General features: G+C 31.3%; 1 protein-coding gene across 1 annotated transcript in view; it reads right to left on the bottom strand.

Moving 5' to 3' along the window:
* Positions 1 to 9469: 9469 nt before the first annotated feature.
* Positions 9470 to 21494, bottom strand: part of LOC107448607 (basic proline-rich protein) — an 18894-nt gene continuing 6869 nt past the window's right edge. Inside the window, exons 3-7 of the mRNA XM_071183930.1 lie at positions 20842 to 21493; positions 18447 to 18742; positions 15950 to 16647; positions 14836 to 15090; positions 9470 to 12930 (exon numbers count right to left, since the gene is read on the bottom strand). Coding sequence (XP_071040031.1) covers positions 12723 to 12930; positions 14836 to 15090; positions 15950 to 16647; positions 18447 to 18742; positions 20842 to 21493 — 2109 coding nt within the window. The 3' untranslated portion in view covers positions 9470 to 12722. The remainder of the gene's footprint in view (positions 12931 to 14835; positions 15091 to 15949; positions 16648 to 18446; positions 18743 to 20841; position 21494) is intronic.

The following is a 21494-nucleotide window of genomic DNA, read 5'->3' as shown; positions in this document are numbered from 1 at the left end:
TGCATTTACGTTATATGGGGAAGAAAGCCACGAGAATCTTACACGGCTACCCAGACGGCAAGGGGACTTTAACCCATGATCCGTCTATCACTGGGGATATTTTACGTCAGCAATGTGATTGGTGCAAACCGGGGTGAATTTCGAAACGAATGGACATCACTGGGACTCGAACCTGGGTTACCTTATTGGGAGGCGAGGGCAACATCCAACGGCTCATTATAGCTCCAAGGCTTATTATAAACAGTTGTATATTTTCGCAGTTTTTAACTGCATTTTTTAAACAGCTACTTTTAGCCGCGATTAATAAAATACAAATAATTAACTGTTGCTCTGAATTTTTGAGTTTATACATGACGGTCAAGGGAATTAATTGTTGTTTGAGATAATTTCACGAAACTATTGGGACAAATTACATTAAGTAACACAAATATTTATTTAGACTTTATGAAAAAAAAATTGAATAAAGAAGTCTTTGCATTTTTTTAAAAAAAGTGCTGTTTTTTTTAAAAAAAAATACACTCCATACTTTCGAACTTATTAAAAAAAAGCTGCTTTAAACTATTTCAAAAAAATATTTATATTGCTGTTTTTAATGAAACAGATTTGTTACTTTTCCGACCTTGACTTTTTTTTAAGGAAAATACCATACTTGTCAAAATTTTTAAATTTCATTTGAAGTTTATGCATTTCTCTCGTAGCATAAAGAATTTTTTTTAAGAATCCATAGTATTTTGAACGCATTTTCTATTCAAATAAATAGTTTCCTATTCGATTTTATCGTATTTAAATATTCTCCATCGAAATTTATGCAATTCTTTCGTAGCTCAAATTATTTTTTTTAAAATTCCATCGTATTTGGACACATTCTCTATTCAAATATATAGTTTTATGTTTTATCATACTTAAATATTCTCTATCGACGTTTTTGCAAATCATTCGCAGCACAAAATGTTTTTTAATAACTTCATTGTTTTTTAACACATTTTCTGTTCAAATAAATAGTTTTAAATTCTGTTACATCACATTTAAATCTTCTCTATCGTAGTTTATACAATTCTGTAGTAGATCAAAGAATTTTTTAAAACTCCATCCCATTTGAACAAATTTTCTGTTCAAATATATAGTTTTTTCTATACTGTTTTATCATATTTAAATATTCTCAATCAAAATGTATGTAATTCTTTCGTAGCACAAATTGTCTTTTTTTTTTCAAAAATCCATCGTATTTGGAGACTTTATTTTCTATTCGAACTTATAGTTTTCTATTTTGTTTTACCATATTTAAATATTCGCTACTGAAATTTATGCAATTCTTTCATAGTACAAATGATTCCTTTAAAAGATCCATTGTATTTGGAGACATTATTTTCTATTCGAATATGAAGTTTTCTCTGTTCTGTTTTGTTATATTTACATATTCTCTACACTCCTGTTATTTTCAGGTCACCCTGAGCTAAGTATTGAAAATTTATTTTTAAGCTAGCAAATGATTATCTAAATCTGCAATTAAAAACATATTTAAAGCATCTGCGCTATTTTTAGAATGTAATTATTTATACAGTAAACAAACTTAAGAATAAAACGTATTTTCAAAGCTATGTCTAATAATCATAAAGGTACATAAAAAACAGGTCATTTTAATCAATATAATTGAAGACACATTTTTAAAAATGATGTAACCCGAAAATAGTTTTAAAGGTTAAAAAAAGTTTGGGTAAAAATCTAAAGTAAACTTTTTTTTACGTAACATTTTTTTTTTGTTTAAATAATTTTGAATGTATGGAGCAGCAAAGGTCAGAACCGAACTCTCAGTTTAACCCTGATTGTTACTTTACTTTTTCATTTTGCTATTATATTTGAGTTTCGGATTTTTATTGAAGGCTGAAATGCTTCTTTCATTGAGAGAAAATGCACGAAATCATTTAAAAAAATTATTATTTTAATAAAGTTTATTTACAATGTTGCATTTTTTCCACGCCAGGACTACAAGAAAATAACAATGATTCTTATTAAATTGTGCTCAATCTCCGTAGTTGCTCAAGTACTACATTTGTATTAAAAAAATTTTTTTTGAAAAAACTTTAAACTCTGACGAAAACATATTAAATTCTATTCTATTCTATTTACATATTAAATTATATTCCTTTCAAGTAAAATTATGGAGCTTGCAATATATTTAGTGTCAATCCTCACTTTTGACCGAAGGGTCTAGGAACGAGTTAAGAAGAATTTTATTCTTTTATTTTCCATACATTTCAAATTAATATTTTCGTACACACATTGTTAGCTTAAGCTGAAAATATTAAGAACAGTTTTTAAAGAAACTACAGCTTAATAAAAAGTTAATATTCACCAATGAGTCCTGAATTTCAATAAAGATAAATAAGTAGAAATCAAAATTTAAAAAATCTTCAGCGGTGAGATTCAAGCTTATTCATTAGCCGTAACAGTTACAAAAATTTTTTCTTTAAAAATATTCTATTCAGAAGAAAATATAAAATTTTTACTCCAATCTCAAAAATATATTTAAGAAAATGTTTAAAATTCTGTAAAGCAATATTATAGACCTAGACTGGTGCAAAGCCTTCATGACTGGCTAAAAATGATTTTAAAAAATCTTCAATTTTGAATCTTCAAACTATGTATTAAAAAACTTTTTTGTAAAAGAAAAAAAGGACAATAAATGGATTAAAATGGGCATTCAAAGGAAAGGAAATAGCTTGAAGTGTGCGTTTAAAAATAATGCGTCTTTTTAACGTTACTAGAAGGGGCTCAACTTTCTGTTTGCTTCGCATTCATCATTGTTTGTTTCTTCGGAAAAAGTCGATAAAAAATAATTTTGTTCGAAAAATATGTAAATATTATAATTTTATGTAAGCACATTTCATTAATATGTCAAATGTATCAAAATTAAAGTATACCTGGATTGGAAAAATAATCAACCGTACTTTAAAAAGGGGGGAATGAGGAATACAGAATGTGCGTCACAATAAGCAATAATAATTGAAAAGCAATTTTAGTTGTTAACAATATATAACTATGACCTTATATCATATAATAGTATGCATTGGAAACAGTCTTCATCACTCTTCGTATTTGTATTTTTCAAAATTTTGATATAAATAATATTTATACATGGCAAAATCTAATCTCTCTCATTTTTTATTTATTTTTATAAAAATAAGGAATAAATCTCGCTCTATACATAAAGATATAACTGCAAGTAAAAATTTATTATTTAAAGAAAATAAAGTGCTAAAAAGCACTTAAAATTGCAATAACTTTCGAACAAATTAGAACTTATGGAAAATATCTCGTTAATTTTGCAATTCAAAATAAACCTATCAGCACGTCAAATTTCAACTCAGCTGTTGCATTTCAGCGGGCAGTAGATTGGCCAAGATATTTCTTTTTATATACATTTAACAGTTTATAGTTTTCGAACTAATAACCGTATCATAAAATGTTTATTTCATCGAACTTTTTGTACATTTTTCTACATACCTCCTTAAATTTTAATTTTCTTAGTCTTATAGTTTTTGCACTGTAAAGTATAATGAAATGCGAAAAAAATAGGGAGAAAAAGTTGCCCAAAAAAGCATTTAAAATTACTATGACTTTGGAACAAATTGATTTCGAACAATTCGAAAAAAAAACTATGTCTGAAGTTCAAAAGCAAAAATGGCACTTTTAGCACGTCAAATTTCAACTCTGTAATTGCGTTCTTTAAGCCTGCAGAGTGGTCCGTACGATAAATTTTTCTGCAAGTTTAATAGTAAATGATTGTCGAACTAATTATTAAATAATTTTTATTATTTCATTATAATCCCTGTGCAGTTTTCTATACATCTCTGCAATTTGAGTTTCTAAGTTTAAGTAGTTTTTTCGCAGAAAAACAATAACATTAAGGTGAAAACCCGAAACAGCGATGACCTTTACGGTTCTTAAATAAGGAGAGAATCATTGAATCAAATTTTTTAATTACCCAAATTTTAAATTACTCTGAAAAACGGCAAGTGCGAAGCAAATATGAAAATTCACTTAGATTTTATTTTTTTAACACAACACCATGAATAATCATTACTCGCTAGTAAAGTCTTTTAAAGTACAATGAACATAACATTAGCTTCGAATTCAATATCAATTTTCTTATATAAATATTGCCATCTCCTTGAACATGCATTTTGAGTTATATCCATTATCTTCTCTCATTTTAAGATGTGATCCGTTTTTTTAAATGCAACTATCAAACTGTGCACATTTTCTTGAATAAGTTATATCCAAAGCAAGATAAAAAATTCACTGACGAATTATTTGCACATGTACACACATAAAATTACACGCGTAACATTAAAGCAGTAAAAACAGGAAATAATAGTTTATTTTTCACAGTTTTATGTTTAAAACAAACCATAATCAATCAGTTTTAAACATACTACAGTTTTGCTGTTTTTCGATTACTTGAAATTTTCATATTCTTTCGATTTCTTAATACATCATCTCTCTAACAAAACCAGTTTTGTTCTTTTTTAATTTAAAATGCCATTAATCCTTATATTTATAGCTTCCAAAGAAGCCAATTCTGTAGTCATGAAAACATGAAGAACCCCATTGTTCAAAGCCACTAAAATAAACTTGTTGACCAATGGTCCTCCACTCAAGAGGGTGACCCCTTTTTCTCTCGTTTTCATTCCATTTTAGAAAGAAAGTAGTGAGTTTTACTTTTGACTGGTTATGAACTTTATCATCTTGACATCGTTTGAGTTAACCTTTTTGCACACCTGTTTCCAATCACGCACCGTTATGTATTGGAAATTAATTTACGGTGGGAAGAAAAAGAGAATTTTTTGACCGTAAATCAAGTGGGAAAAGAAAGACTTGTTTTAAAACACGATATATTACGTTATTAAAATTATAAGTTTTTGCAATAACAAACGAATATGCATTGCAAAACTTTCAAATGTCGTGTATTTTCATTTTTCTATTCAGTCGGAATTACTAATCTTAAAAAGTAAATAAATAAATAAAAATTTTATTTTTCTTGTTTTTTACTTAATATTAACTTTACCTAGTTTAACTTCCAAGTTTTTACATGGGGCTGTTTTGGCGGATAGAATCCTCTATATTGTAAAAAATTCCGGATCGAATTACAGTAAAAAGTACCGCAACTCAGGCTGCTGGTACTTTTTGCCGTAAAATCCATTTTTACTGGAATGTGTCACGGAACAAAATCTGATATACCGTAATTTTTTGCAGTAGTAATTACCGTAAAGTCATTGAATCACTCTAAATAAAAAAATATTACTGTAAAAATTGCAGTATAATATTTTAAGGTAAAAGTGTAATTGTGTAAATAGTATTCAAAAATCGATAAAGTTATATAACTGTAATAATGTAATGATTATATAACTATAATAATGATATGTAACTGTAATAATAATATAATAAATATGATATATTGATATAAAGCTATATTACATAACTGTAATAATGATATAACTATAATAATGATATATAACTTTAATAATAAGATAATAAATATGATATATTGATATAAAGCTATATTATGTAACTGTAATAATGATATAACTATAATAATGATATATAACTGTAATAATAATATAACAAATATGATATATTGATATAAAGCTATATTATATAACTTTAATAATGATATAACTGTGAGCACTAAGCAATACAGCTTTCTAGCCACACCAGAACAGTATGTACTAGGACATTAAACTCGTTTCCCGATAGTCTATTAGGAAAGAGAACCATATGTCCCAGTGAGGGAGCGAGTGATCTATTGACCACCACTCCTGCATTTGACTTCATTAAAATTACATAAAAACAAATAGAGAATTAGTTATGGCTTAAAGTTTGTAAATCTGCTGTTGCTACGTTTTCAAACTTTAAGCCATAGCTATTTTCTATTTGTTTTTATGTAATTTTAATGAAGTCAAATGCAGGAGTGGTGGTCAATAGATTACTCGCTCCCTCACTGGGACATATGGTTCTCTTTCCTAATAGACTATCGGGAAACGAGTTTAATGTCCTACTACATCCTGATCTGGTGTGGCTAGAAAGCTGTATTAAATGTTCAACCTGTAATTGAGTAAAAATGACAGGAATTAACATTAATTAGGGATTTGCGTGAATTCAATTATTAAAAGAATTTAGTAAGATATTTATTTTTCATCTAGTACATGGTATGTTACTACGGTGGATACGCCTTTCTTAAATTTCTGGAATATTTTTTAGAAAAGTACGGGACTTTCGAATAAATAATGGAAAAACCCAAAAAATGTTTCTAAATCTCTGGATTGTTTTAAAAGTAATTTATTGAGGTGAATCTAGGAGAGATAGCGTGGTTGAAAAGAAGAAGCTAAGACTGGGTCGGTGAAGGAGTACGGTGTGCTGGGGCTGTGATTCGGGTGTATCTGTACAATCGTGATACTAGTCTACTTTAATGAGCCTGTTAATTAGTACTAGTATCCAGTATAAGACATGGCTATTTTGTTTTTGTATGTTTTTTTTCGCAAGGTAAATGCTGTATTATAACTCTTCTTCAAAATTTCTCCCGAATAAAAGTAATAGAAAACATTTTAAAAGTAAATAATTTCATTTAATAATATTCAATAATAATAATTTCATTTAATTTCGTTCAATAATAATTTCATTTAATAATATTCAACCGGGAATAGCGATGATTAATTTTTTCTAGAAACGGCCATTTTTAAAAACAAATGCCGAGCAATCAGTTTTACTAAACATGGAAATTTCGCGTGCCTGCTACATAATAGTGGTACTGCATTGTTTCTTATAGAAGATACGCATTGTTCGAGCATCCAAAAGAGACACTCATAAAAGCATTGCAACATTTAAATGATCCTCAAACTATTACAGCCGAGGCAGGATAGCCTGATTGGTTGGGCACTGGGCCCATGTTCAAGAGGTCGTGGGTTCGATCCCTGCAGACCGAAGGCACATCAATTTTAGTTTCATTACAGTTTTATTTTAAATTAAATAGCAGCAAAAGAAACGAAAAAGCATTAAAAAAAATGTAGTCGGCAATATTCATGGATAGTGTAACAAAAAATAAATATTTTATTCCATTTAAATTTTGGCTGAATAATGCGCAAAACCTCATAGTTTTTCCTTATGACTTGACTAACTTGAGAATCGTAATAGCTTGAAATTAGAGCTTTTATTTGAAGCAAATTTAATCAAAAAATAATAAATTTAATTGCATCACTATTTAAAAATAATCATCATGATTTTTGTGAATTAATGAAACATCATGCAACATCTAATTTTCTGCTGATGTCTTCTAGATAACAAAAAGTTAAAATTCAAAAGAGAATGGTTAGATTCTTCGTCATCAAGTAGAACAAAAACTTTGTGATTTTGATGATTGCTAAGTTCTAAGTTCAAAGTTGATGTCAAGTCAAAAGGAATTGTGAAAAATATATATAGATATAAACTAAGTTCGTTCTTAACTATTACACATGAAACGGCGGTTTATTTTAATCACCAATGGAAGCTGTTAACCTTTTGATGCAAAATTTTTAGATAACATATTTTTCATGCTTTTTTCATTATTTTATATTAATTTATGAAAAAATAAGCAAAAAGTATTACATTTGCCATTTTAATAATTAACGAAATACAGCATGCAACATCGGTGTGGCTTTCAGAGTAAAAGGTAAAATTTTCCAAACACGGCTAACTTTCAAACAATAATTTTTCCAATTTGCAGCTATGTTGATATAAGAGAAACAGTTATTCATCTCTGAAATTTTTTTAATTTATAAAATCAATTATTTATAAACTTTTGAATATGAATAAAAAAATTCTTTAACAACTGTTGTTATTGTCGTATGCCAAGGCAAAGGCGGAGCGCTTCTTCTTGTTTTCCAGTGGTGCCATCTATGGCCGAGAATTCCACTTCTGCCACTCACATACGTTACAGTCCGTTTATAGGGCAGACTTTTCATACATTTCTCCGCAGATCGTAATTTTGACCTAAACCAGAGAGCGATCAATCTCCGATTCAGAACCCCCATAGGTATGATTTGTTATAGGAACATGGTGGAATTTGTGACCTGACAGACTTAACGAGCAGCAGTCACCATTTACTTCACGGGGATCGAACTCATGCCCTTTTGAACATTCACCCAACTGCCTAACAACCAGGCTATACCGGCCCATTCCAACTACTTCCTTTGCTTTTTATATTCCAGAACAAATATAATTTCAATAATCTAACACATTTTTTTAGTAATGTACTGTATTTCAGTAATTAGTTTACTTTAGTTTACTTAGTTTAGTAACCTTTAGGGGCTTTATTTTAAAATTACAAACCACCACCTTACAAAACCACCACCTTTTGCTTCTTACCTTTAAAAAAAATACATGTAAGGATCAACTCTCTCTAATATGAGAAATTTTAATTAAAATTTTTTTAAAACTCTTTTTAGAATTGAATACCTATGAGGAAACTATTAGTAATATAGATCAAAAATTAAATTTTAAAAAAAGAAGATTATTTCATATTTTTCCTTTGGATAAATTAGTCTTTTTTTCCCACACTTATTTGTAATTTTTTTAAGAATATGTGTTATTTTATTTTTAAGAATGCCGTTTAGCATGTAAAATTCTTACTAAATATACTATGTTTAAGTCATTCTGAGCTCAGAGCGATGTAACATCACTAAGTGCGTTCATTAAACTATTGTCTAATTTTAGATATTCTGAAACTTATATTCCAATTTTAGTGATAAATTTCGTAAAAATGCTGGAACATATCTAAAATTTTTAGCATATATTATATTTTTTGCGTTATTTTAAAATATTTTCATTGAATTATTATCTAAGTTCTATCTTATCTGTTGTTGTTGTTGACGTATGCCTGTTTAGACAGAGAGTGCGATTGTTCTTGTTTTCCAGTGGCGCCATCTATGGCCAAGAATTCGACTTCCTGCCACACCCGTTTATAGGGCGAACCCTTCATACATCCATTCATTCATCCACAGATCGTAATTTTGACCTGAATCAGAGAACGATCGATCTCCGATCCAGTACCCCCAGATGTATTGATTTGTTATGGGAACATGGACGACTTTTGTGACTCAACAGATTTAACATGCATCAATCACTTTACTACTAACTTACTTCGGGCGGCGGGGTTCGAACCCATGAACATGGGCCCAGCGCCCTACCGTCCTGCCCTCTATCGTATCTAAAATTGCTAATTCTAGACAGACTGAAGATCTATAAATCATAAATTTTTAATCATATTTCAGAATTATAGCTTATACTCCGAAATTCTTCAGTAAGTTCTTGTTACAATTCCGTTAATTACATATTCTGTAATAGTTTTAGTCTTTCAGAAGAAAAATAGTTTTGAAAAGTATTTATTCCATATTTATGAAGCTACAAAAATTTAAGTAAATAAGACTCGGCAGCATTAACAATTAAAAATTTATTATACAAAATCATCAGTAAAAAATCAATTCATACAAAGAATATTATCAAATACTTAGAACAACTCAACATAAAACTAAGAGAATAGATCACACATAGAACCAACTTATTCTAGAATAAATGGCGAAACTTTGCCATGAAAGACGTAAAATATGAATTTTTCTATGAAGAACTTTTAAATTTTGTGCAAAACTAATTGAAGTTTGTATGGCTGTGGTATTTCACAGCATATTCAATAGTTTTTCTTTGAACAGTTTTTAAATTTTGAATACATTTAATTGAAATATGTATATCCGAAAGATTTTATAGCTCTGTAAAATAGTTTTTCTTTACAACGTTATTAAATTTTTAGGTTTACATATGTGAAATATACATGGACGGCTTTAAAAAAATTAAAATTACCTTAAAAAAATTCACACCTGAACGAAATAGTTTTTTTTAAAATTATTATTAAATTTTGAAAGTACTTAAATAAATAAGTAGATTCATATCATATTTGATTTAAAAGATTTACAGCCTATTAAAATAGTTTTTTTTAATCTTTATTAAATTTTGAATTCACTTGATTAAAATATGTATATCTGAAAGATATCATAGCTTTGTAAAATTTTTTTTTTCTGAACCGTTATTAAATTTTGAACTCACTTAATCGAAATATGTATATCTGAATGCTTTCACAACATTATAAATTTTGTTTTTTTTGAACCGCATTTAAATTTTGCACTCACATAATTGAAATATGTATAAAATTTAAGTTTTTTTTAGAATTTTTAAGTTTTGAAAACGCATAACTGAAGTATGTACAGCTAAATTATTTTACACAATAGAGAAATTTCTTTTTTTAACCGTGTTTAAAATTGGACCACATATAATCTTACCATGCAATGCTGAAATATTTCACAGCATTGTAAAAGAGTATTCAACCACTTTTTTTAATTTTTGAATGCACGTAATTGCAGTATGTAACCCATAAAGTATTTGAAAGCATAAAAAAATTAAAAAAGTTTAAATAGTGCCTTTGTGAGTTGTAGAAAACATATGATATTGTACTTATAACTGTAAGTTTATAGTCCATAAATTATTTTCAAGAGATTAAAAGCTGTTCTATTGAAAATGTTTTTTTAAAGGATTATGAACAACTCCACCCTGTTATTCATTTCCACAAATTTGGTTGAAACAATAAAAGATCGCTATTACTTCTAAGAGAAAACGATTTCTCTGGGAAACGATTAAGTAAACATAATCGGAACACTTTATTCCGTGATTGCCTCCAGAAACAATTACGATGTATTTAAGTCTGCTAAAGGGTTTTTATGGTAATAAATCACAGTTTTAAAGATTTTTTTTTACTTTTTCACGTTATCATTGTTTTATTCTATCTTAAGGTGTCATTTATATCACTAATTGCTGTCTGAAATGTTAACGCCTTTAAAATTTAATCGGTTTTAAATGCTTTAAAACTTACCAAAGCCCGATTTTTATTATATTTAATAAATAATACTATAATAAACCCAGATAGACGTTTCAATTTTTTTCAAAAAATTTTAATATTGAAAAATGATATTTCAATTTTTGTGAATTTATTTATTTAGTCATTGTTATATTGTATAAATTTCGCAACAATGTCTGACATAGTATGATCTTATAAAATAGAATTTCAGTTTAGAACAATTGGGGATTTATTTTATGTTTAGTATCAAGCATGATATTTTATTTTAAATAAGTGAATCTATTAAAAGAAAAAAATTTGAATATTATTTAAACTTTTAAATAAATATTTAGCTCAAAACTTCAACTATTAAACATTATTATATTGGATATAATTGGGACAATAAATAATAATATTGAGATTAGGATAATACTTTAATAAATTTTTGAATTTGAGAACATAAAATACTTTGAATTTCAAAAATTATTTTTAGTTTGTTTAGCTAAAAATTATTTTATTAATTTGAATTTTAATCTTAAAAATTTAGTAATTTTTATTTTTAAATAACTTTACTTTGTAATTTAAGTTTTTTTTAGACATTTGAGACTGAATTAGTGCTAGAAAAAAATTCCGAAAATATTAAAAAAATTAATTTTGAACAAATTATTAATAAAAATTTCTGGTTCATTGAGCTTTATGTTTTATGTTTAAATGATTAGCTCTATTTAAATAAAATGATTTGGAGATCATTTAAATTTCTAAATAAATGTTTGAATACATTATATTATGAATCACTTGAGTTTAAACTATTTTAAATTCCCAACCCTTACTTTTTTTTTTTAAATTTAAAAATATTAAACAAAGTGCGTTTCGTAATAACAAGCATTAATCATAGTTTTAGAGTCCTTTTTAAAAATTATTAAGAAAACATGCACACTAGTGGTCTCAAATTAAAATATCGACGAAAAAGCAAAAAGGTCGTCGGAGGAACCACTTTAGTTTAAGTTCAGAATGACGTGATTATTATCCTCAAAACTTGTTTGAGTGCCGGAAGAAACTACGGCTATACGGTTATAAACAACCCCATGTTTTATCTAGCAATCAAACTGGTTTTAATGTCGTTAATCTGACCTTACTCAATCGTGATACGGCATATTTCGAAATTATTCTTGCTTTTTCATCTCTTCACTAATTTGGGACCTCTAACATATATATTTTGTATTAATTTTTAGCAAGAACTCTTAAATTATATAGTTAGAATGGTAATTACAAAACAAACTGCTTGTTAAACAAGAATATCAAATTAAATTACAATTTAAAGAAAAGCTTTTTTCTCAATTAATCTTTTATGGGTTTCAAATAAACAAAAGGCGAAAGTTTAGCAGAATAGTTACATGAATTTAAAAATTGAATTTTCAGTTATGAAAGCAGATAGTGTTTTTTTAAATACATTTTCAATTTAAAAGGTAGAAAGTATTTTATCGGTTATTTTTAAATTTGATATAATGCTCATTATCTTTTGTAGTTTGGCAACATTAATTCTAATTACAAATATCCCAAATGACTTTCGATCTCAACCGTATTGTTTCGTGATATGACTAATATTTACATCGACTGAAACGTTTCTTGAACGCTTCGACAACACTAGCTAACACTCTATATGAGGAACATAACCGAGTACGAGTGTCCGTTATACAGAGGTTGGCCATTTTGGCAAAAACAATGCAGTTAAAAAAAATGTTTTCCGAATATTGAGTTTTATGTACATCACAGTTCTTTGATTCACAAATCGTTTGCAGTTCAATTATTATCGTTTGATTTTCCTTTGTTCTATGTCATTTTTCCTTATTGGATCCACTCTGCAAGAACAACCAGCTGGGAACTTGAATAGAGCCACTACTGGACTACGGTTAGGGTCATGTGGATAAACAGCAAGCAACCTGTGAAGACTGTATCTTTGTTGGCAAGTAGAATCGTAATATGGTGATATAAAAGAACAAGGTTCGTTTGGTCTCCTGTGGAAAAAGAAAACGATATCATTTGTAAGTTTATGGTTGGCAACAAGATATATAATTCGTTAAATAAAATTTTGAGGTTAGAATATTTGATGATAAGCCTGTTAAATCAAGCGAAAGAAATGCAAAACGGTTGTCTGATGTTAATATGGTGATATAAAAGAACAAGATTCGTTTGGTCTCCTGTGGAAAAAGAAAACGATATCATTTGTAAGTTTATGGTTGGCAACAAGATATATAATTCGTTAAATAAAATCTTCAGGTTAGAATATCTGATGATAAGCCTGTTAAATCAAACGAAAGAAATGTAAAACGGTTGTAAGTACGGCGACTTCCTAAACAAAATCAAGCAGTATTTCAAGTTTTGATAAAATTGAAATGGATATATAAAGTTGTAATTTGCAGATTGAAATGAGTCGTATTTTATGTATGTGTTTTGAAATTTGAAAGTAGACAAGAGGTAAGTGCGCTTTCAAATTACTCGCTACATTTACTTCGATATACTGAAGTGTAGTTGTCTGGAGTTTATTTTAAGTAAAATGAAAAATATTTTTTAAACTACTGAAAAACATTTACCAAATTACAGTAAATATAGAGCGGTGTTTAAATTAACACTTTCATCACGGCATTGACGCGCCTTTGTCCCACTCTCTACTCATAGAGCTACCTCACAGCACTAAAATTAAATTAAAATACAAATTCCTTTAATAGTTGATTATTTTACTTTAAAAAATAGTAATCATTTGCAATCAATAACCATATTCACTACTACAACAGTAGAGAACAACGAGTATTTCTGGAATATGAGTTATTTCGTCCATCGCGATAAAAGAGTTAAAAATCTTGATATTGTTCATCATTATTAAATATTGAATATTTAAAACATTTACCGAATATTTAAAATAGTTTTTTTTATTATTATTTAACTTTTTCTGGGAAGAAAAATATTACATAGAAGTTTTAGTCAAGATGAACCTTAAGAAATAAGGTCATCTTATGCACGTCCAAAATGAAGTGGACAGCTTTGGTTTTTACATTTATCAATAATTAAAATCCACGCTGGGTAAGAGATAAAAAAAATCTTACAATTATCTTACAATCTTCATTATTATTGTCAAAACTAAGGGAAGCTGTCTTTATCGCACCAATCCTAAAATGGATAAGGACCGTTCCAGATTTTTTAAAAAAAGTATTTAGTAAGCCAATTTTCCGCAACTCAAATAGTCATTAACTGTTTTCGGTCCCTTTTAGGTCACATGGAGAAAAAAACTCTAGAAAAATTACCGTTCTGTTTGGTAATGAAAATTTTTGTAAAGAAACCATAATTTTGCTATTGAAAACCAAAATATACGGTTTTTAAAACATTTATTTGGAAAATTTTCCGTTCATATGATAACGTTTTACCGGAATTACTGATTTTCAAAATTATAATTCTCATCACCGCACATTAAGTAAAAAATATGAAACTGAAAAGTAAATTTAACCGAATAAAATGTTTTTATACCATGTTCTAAAGTTCCATGCTAAAATAACGAGATTTACCCCCATTTACTAGATTTTATTATTACATATTAAACTGTTAATTTTACAAAACTCATTACCAAAGCTCCTTGGTAAGAATTGCCGCTTTTTTGGTGTTTTCATAAAGCCCGAAATATGATCAATTTTACCATATTCAACTAGTTTTAACCATCCTTTTGTTTAAGTGTACTTTAAAAAAGTACAATTGACTTTGGAAACTAAATTTACGTTTGTAACACGTTTTTTTATGTAATTCTTTGCGTTATTCTAATAAATGTCGCATTGGAATGCTTGAAAAGTTCCATCCTAACTACGAATCATACAACGCAACAATGCTGTTAGTGTCTAAAATTCGATGGGAAAAAAAATAAAAAGTTTACTTACGAGCAACTTTCTGTTCTAACTTTCTGTGGGAAGAGGTCAGTGTTGATGATAACCATCCAGTCTCCAGTAACACTCTCTTGTGCCCAGCCTGGCCTCATTATATTGGCCTGTGTCTCGCAAGCGAAGCTACCACGAGCAGCTGCACTGTCGCCATATTGGTTCTTGAAAAGTTCAGGATCTCCGACGGTTTGCAATTCTTCATACATAATTCTTACTTTCGTCATACTCTTGTCCACCACGCGATTTACAAAGTCTCTGAAAAAATAGGAATGATTTGATATTATTGCACATTCTTTTCAAGATATTTCATATGTCAAGATGCATTTTACAAAGCGCAAAGTTGAAGAAACCATTGATTTAAAATTTGATATCTCATACAAATCTCATATCAAATTTCGCTAGGATAAAATCTCGTACCGATGATATATAGCTTTCGAGAAGTAGAAACTACGACATTTACTATAATTTTTCATTGGTATTCTTTTCGCTCACGTGACGAAGTGAAGCATACTCTATGCAACAATTCGCCCGATTTGTAGAATTTCCGATTTACTTTCCCGTGAACCGTGAACTTTTATTTTCTCTTTAACTTTTACACTATTTGAAACAAATGTTAAGAGTTGTGTGAGAGAGTTGTTAAATCAACAATTTTTTTTACAGTCTAGTATAAAAATTCAGAAAATATTACATTAATTCTAAATAACTTTGCAAAAACATCCGTATTTTATATATAAAGATGCGCCTGTTGCCCTTTTCCATGGTAATCTTCTGTTGTAAATTTTTCTTCTGATATCCAAGTCTTTTTTTTTTACGGTAATTTTATATCAAAACACGGGTTCTTTAAAAGTATTTAAATATTTTTTCCTAATTATAATTGAAGTTTATTGTAGAATCCATAATTTTTTTCTATTCTATTTCTTATTTATTTAGTTAAACTTTTGGTTAATATAACATTATTGAAAATAAATAAATTATTATTTCTGAAAAATTACGAAATTGTGTTTACTTTGAAAACAGGACACTTATAACGGTTTGGTGACTATTTTGTTTCGTAGCTTAGCTGTGTTTCTTAAATATAAAAAAGAGAAAAAAGAAGATGCTTTTCATTACTTACGCTGGATAGTCATCTGTAAGTATGCAAAAGTTTCTGCCACTTAGTGCACATGGTGGCATTGATCCATCGAGTTGTGGTCGATCAGGTCTGGGAACTTTAACGGGTGGTCCTTCAGACACACAATCTTCATCACCAGTTCCACCAGTAGGGGGTCTTCCAGGTCTGGATGTGGGTGGTGGTGGCCTAATTGGAGGTCTCACAGGTGGTTGTGTTGGTGGCCTTATTGGTGGCTGTGTTGGAGGAGGCCTGACTGGTGGCGGTCTTGTTGGTGGTGGCCTGGCAGGAGGCTGTGTCGGAGGCCTAACAGGTGGTTGAATGGGTGGAGGCCTGACAGGTGGCTGTGTCGGGGGAGGTCTAACTGGTGGCTGAGTTGGTGGTGGTCTAACTGGTGGAGGTGGTCTAGTTACCGGTGGTGGTGGGGGTGGAGGTGGTCTAAGTGGTGGTCTTGTAGGTGGGGGTCTTACTGGTGGTGGTCTAGTTACTGGTGGGGGTCTTACTGGTGGTGGTGGTCTAGTTACTGGTGGAGGAGGTGGTGGTGGTCTTACCGGTGGTTGTACTGGAGGCGGTCTAACTGGAGGAGGTGGTCGAGTTACTGGAGGTGGTGGAGGTGGGGGTGGTCTCAATGGAGGCCTAGTTGGGGGAGGTCTAACAGGAGGAGGAGGTCGAGTCACAGGTGGTGGTGGAGGAGGAGGTCTTACCTAAAAAAATGCAAATACGTTTGAATTTTTCTTAACGTAACGATGCATAAAATATTAAATTATCGAAGAAACTGATGAGTGATTTTGCTTCTACATTCCTTTCTGTAATATTTTACATTAAAATACTACACTAAAATGATTTTCTTACTCGGTGAATCGTAATAGCCTCTCGATTGCACCAAAAAAAAAGCCTTGAAGCTTCGAACTGAAACCTAACATGTATTTTCAAAATACAAGTAGATCAAAATATGTTAAATAATATTATCAATTATTCGAACACTAAGGAAAATGTAACTAATATAATGCACGTCATTTGTTAAACAGATTTAAAAATGTCTTGATATTAAACCAAGACAACTGTTCTGTATTTATCTTCGTTGCTTTTATTTTAATAAGATATTTATTCATGAATGAAGTATACGAGTACAGTTCAAATAGAAGACAAAAAAAAACTTGAGTTAGTGGAAAATGTGAAAAACACAAACGAAGCAAAAAAATTTATTTCTAATTCTCACAAATTTGCAATTTAGCATGCACGCACCAATTACTTTAAGATATCCCTTAATGCACCCATGCTGTTGGGAATCTAATTTTCCACGCGTTTCTTATTCTTTTAGCTTTTCGCTCTCTCCTTTAGAATGCCGTTGTCTTAAGGCTTCGATAACGTATTATTTAAATGTTTAAAAATGAAAAATTAATCTGTAAATTGAGCAGACCTACCAATTGCATTTTACGATGCAGTTGCAATTATAGTAGCATATAATATTTAAGAGCATTTTTATGATAATTTGACTAGAATAACCTTTCTCTTAACTGCAATGGTAGTGCAAATTTTTACATTGAAACAAGAGTCAACTGGCATATATTCAAAAGTTGCGGTTTAAAAACTTACGGTTTTAAGCACGTCCTGACTTCCTGATCTTAATTAGTTAAAATATTTAAGTGATCTTCGAACATTTCGAGAAATTACCAATTGTTTCGTGAAATGTAGCTCGTGTTTAAACACACATCATCCAAATTAAGATCAAGTATTTCACGAAGCAAACAACCCATTCACGCGTTCTTATATCATTTTCATTGTCGGTGATCTTGATGATTATATTCTATTTACTTCATGTTGTTGTTGTTGCACACCCCCTTTGGTCAGCAGTGCTAGATCAGGTCCATGACGTTATGCACCCTCAAAAAATCCAACACCGTCAATGGATCATCTGCTAAATCCTGTTTGGTGAGCCTCAGGCACGCGAGGATTCGGTGAGGCGAAGCCTGATATGAAGAACAGTTGGTACAAATTTCAAAGTTCTTGTATCCCTCCGAAAATTTCATTGATTTAAGGTGACCACTTCGAAAACGGGAAAGAATAGTTTGTTCCTGTCTATTAAAACCTTGGACTAGGGAGCCTCCAGGTCAGTGCTTTGGGGGGACATACCATGGGTGCTTTGGGGGTACATTCCAAGTGGTCTTGTTCTTGTGTTTTATTTTTGAGAAGATTTCCAAGATTTACATCATTCCAATATCGAAGTTCAGTAGCGTAGCACAATGTTCTTAATAAATAAAATCTAAGTCGCTATTAGTATACAAAACAAAGTCTTGTATGAAGTAATACTCTTTAGAGAGTAAAATAAATTGACCTGGTGCTCAATCATTCATCTAAAAACTCTAATCATATAATGTCAAAAGCCTTTTATCATAATAGTAAATAAATTTTTATTTTACCATGTTAAATAATAACTTCGTAATTTCGTAATAGTAAAAATTAATAACTTCGATAATTTCGACTAAAAAGCTTTTAACATTACCGGTGGTTTCGTTGGTGGAGGCCTTACTGGTGGAGGTGGTCTTGTGACTGGTGGTGGAGGAGGTGGAGGTGGTCTAACTGGTGGTTGTGTTGGTGGAGGCCTGACTGGAGGAGGTGGTCTTGTACCTGGTGGAGGTCTAACGGGTGGTGGTGGTCTGACGGGTGGTGGTGGTGGTGGAGGAGGTCTAACTGGAGGTGGAGGCGGTGGTGGACGTACTTGGGGGGGAGGCGTCGGCCTTGTCACCGGTGGTGGAGGCTGTTTACCAGGTGGTCTTACTGGTGGTGGTGGTTGTTTGCCTACATAAATGTGCCGAATGATTATCATTATTCTTTTTCATTTAAAAAAAGAAGAGAGAGAGTTACGAACAAAAATACATCAGAAAATAAATAAAATAATACTTTTAGCACCTTTATATTCTGTTACATTGTTATTTGTTATTTCATTCTCTGTTACAATGACTAAGATTTAACAGTGATTTTAATTTATTGATAATATGATATATTTATATGATTTATTGAAAAATCAAATAAATTACTGATAATAATTTATTTGATTTTTAGTATTTCAAGAATTTTTTTGCAGTCAGTGATACGAACCGAATGATTATTTTTCATTGATGCGATTACACTCTATTAATTCATTTTGAAACTGATTAGAATCTTTATTTAAATTAATTTTGGCCTGATCAGCAAGTCAATTTAATCCAGTCAATGATAAGAATCAGTTGAGTAACATTTTTTTATTTGTCTAGAGAACCTAGAATCTGTTGATTGTAATTTGACGATACTCTAAACTTTATTGATCCATTTCAAACTGATTTTAAAAATTTAATTTAATCAAATGATTTCCCTGTTAAATTACATTAGTTTATTTTAGTCAGAGAAGCGAATCAGATAATGCACCATTACAGTTTGTTTTGAGAAAGCGGATTTGAATCAGTGAGTCAAATCAATTGTTTATAAACCATTTTGTTAGAATCCGTTAATCGTATGAGATAATTACTGTACACTGGGTAGAATAAAAATACACTCTATAACAAAAAAATTGACGCACCAAGAACGAGTTGTCCGATTGAAACGAAAATTGGTGGATAGGAAGACAATGTACAGAATAGTAAATGATTAAAATTTCAGAACAATTGAATAGTTTCTCTTGAATAGGTCTCTTGCGGTATTTCCTGCCAAATTCGATCCAATTGTCGAACGAGGTCATCAACATTACGTGCCAGATGCAATCGCCTTCCCATCATATCCCAGACATGCTCAATGGGAGAGAGATCTGGTGATCTGGCAGGCCAAAGAAGAGTTTGACAAGCTTGCAGACAGTTCATAGCAACACGTGCCGTATGTGGTCTGGCATTGTCCTGCTGAAAAACCAGCCCAGGGAGCTGCAAAAGGAACGGTAGCAAAACAGGTCTTCGGATATCGTCGACGTACCGCTGTGCAGTAAGTGTACCTCTAATGACGACCAAAGGGGCCCGGCTGTCAAAGGAAATTGCAGCCCAGACCATAATGTCTTGTTGAGGGCCGGTGTGGTATGCAATAGTGAAGGCAGGATCCCCCCTCTACTCTGTGCGTCTCCAAACACGCCTTCGTAAATCGTCAGGACACAGTTGGAAGCGGGATTCGTCGCTAAAGACGTCCCCAGTCGGCATCATTCCAGCCATATCTGTTCAAAACATTCATGCATACGAAATTTCAAAGCAATCGGATGATTGCTTCTTGGTGCGTCGATTTTTTTGTTATAGAGTGTATGTTGATCGTTTTTAAATATGCTTTATAGCAGATAATTTGGATCACTCATTCAACTAAATTTGTATAAATCCATTAGCCTGAAAAGATTCATGGATTCGAATCTAATTATTTAAAGATTCCAAAAAATATGTTTAATTATTAATTCAAATTATTGAAGAGTATTGTTTGATTTTATGAAATCATTTCAAAAGCATGCGTTGCCTAACGAGGTACTAAACTGATAAAAATTAGTGATTAAGTTAAATTATCTACAAAAAGAACAAAACAAATGAAGGAAATATCTGCAATAAAGAAAAATCTACAATAAAGAAAATCAATTTAAATTAATTTTGTTAAAATTAAAATCAATTATGAATTTAGAAATTTTTATACCGCATTAAATATAAAAACAAAATCTACAGTAAAATACAAACGAGTAGCAGGCATATCTAGTTTTGAACAAACAAGTTCAGAAGCAATTTGAATATTTTAAGCATGGTTACCCTTTTTCGCGTCCGCAAAAAATGGATTCTTCAATATAAAAAAAACATTGAAAATACTAATTTACATCACGTGAATTAAGCAACAGTAAGCAATTTTATTCTTAAAAATGCTAAAGTTATTAAAAATTATGAAATAACTGCTTTGTTGAATTTTATTACCTGGTGGTCTTGTAGGTGGAGGTGGAGGTGGAGGAGGTGGTCTGACAGGCCTTTGTGTTGGTGGAGGAGGAGGTCTGACTGGTCTTTGTGTGGGTGGTGGTGGTGGTGGTGGAGGAGGTGGTCTGACAGGTCTTTGAGTAGGTGGGGGTGGTGGTCTGACAGGCCTTTGAGTAGGTGGGGGAGGTGGTCTGACAGGTCTTTGAGTAGGTGGGGGTGGGGGAGGTGGTCTGACTGGCCTTTGTGTTGGTGGGGGTGGAGGAGGTGGTCTGACTGGCCTTTGAGTAGGTGGTGGTGGGGGAGGTGGTCTGACTGGCCTTTGAGTAGGCGGTGGTGGGGGAGGTGGTCTGACTGGCCTTTGAGTAGGCGGTGGTGGGGGAGGTGGTCTGACTGGCCTTTGAGTAGGCGGTGGTGGGGGAGGTGGTCTGACTGGCCTTTGAGTAGGCGGTGGTGGGGGAGGTGGTCTGACTGGCCTTTGAGTAGGCGGTGGTGGGGGAGGTGGTCTGACTGGCCTTTGAGTAGGCGGTGGTGGGGGAGGTGGTCTGACTGGCCTTTGAGTAGGCGGTGGTGGGGGAGGGGGTCTGACAGGCCTTTGCGTTGGAGGGGGTGGGGGAGGTGGTCTGACTGGCCTCTGTGTTGGAGGGGGTGGGGGAGGT

The sequence above is a fragment of the Parasteatoda tepidariorum genome, chromosome 8 (assembly GCF_043381705.1).
Source record: "Parasteatoda tepidariorum isolate YZ-2023 chromosome 8, CAS_Ptep_4.0, whole genome shotgun sequence".
Classification (NCBI taxonomy): domain Eukaryota; kingdom Metazoa; phylum Arthropoda; class Arachnida; order Araneae; family Theridiidae; genus Parasteatoda; species Parasteatoda tepidariorum.
The sequence above is the reverse complement of the archived record's forward strand: the minus strand, read 5'-3'. Positions and strand labels throughout refer to the sequence as shown.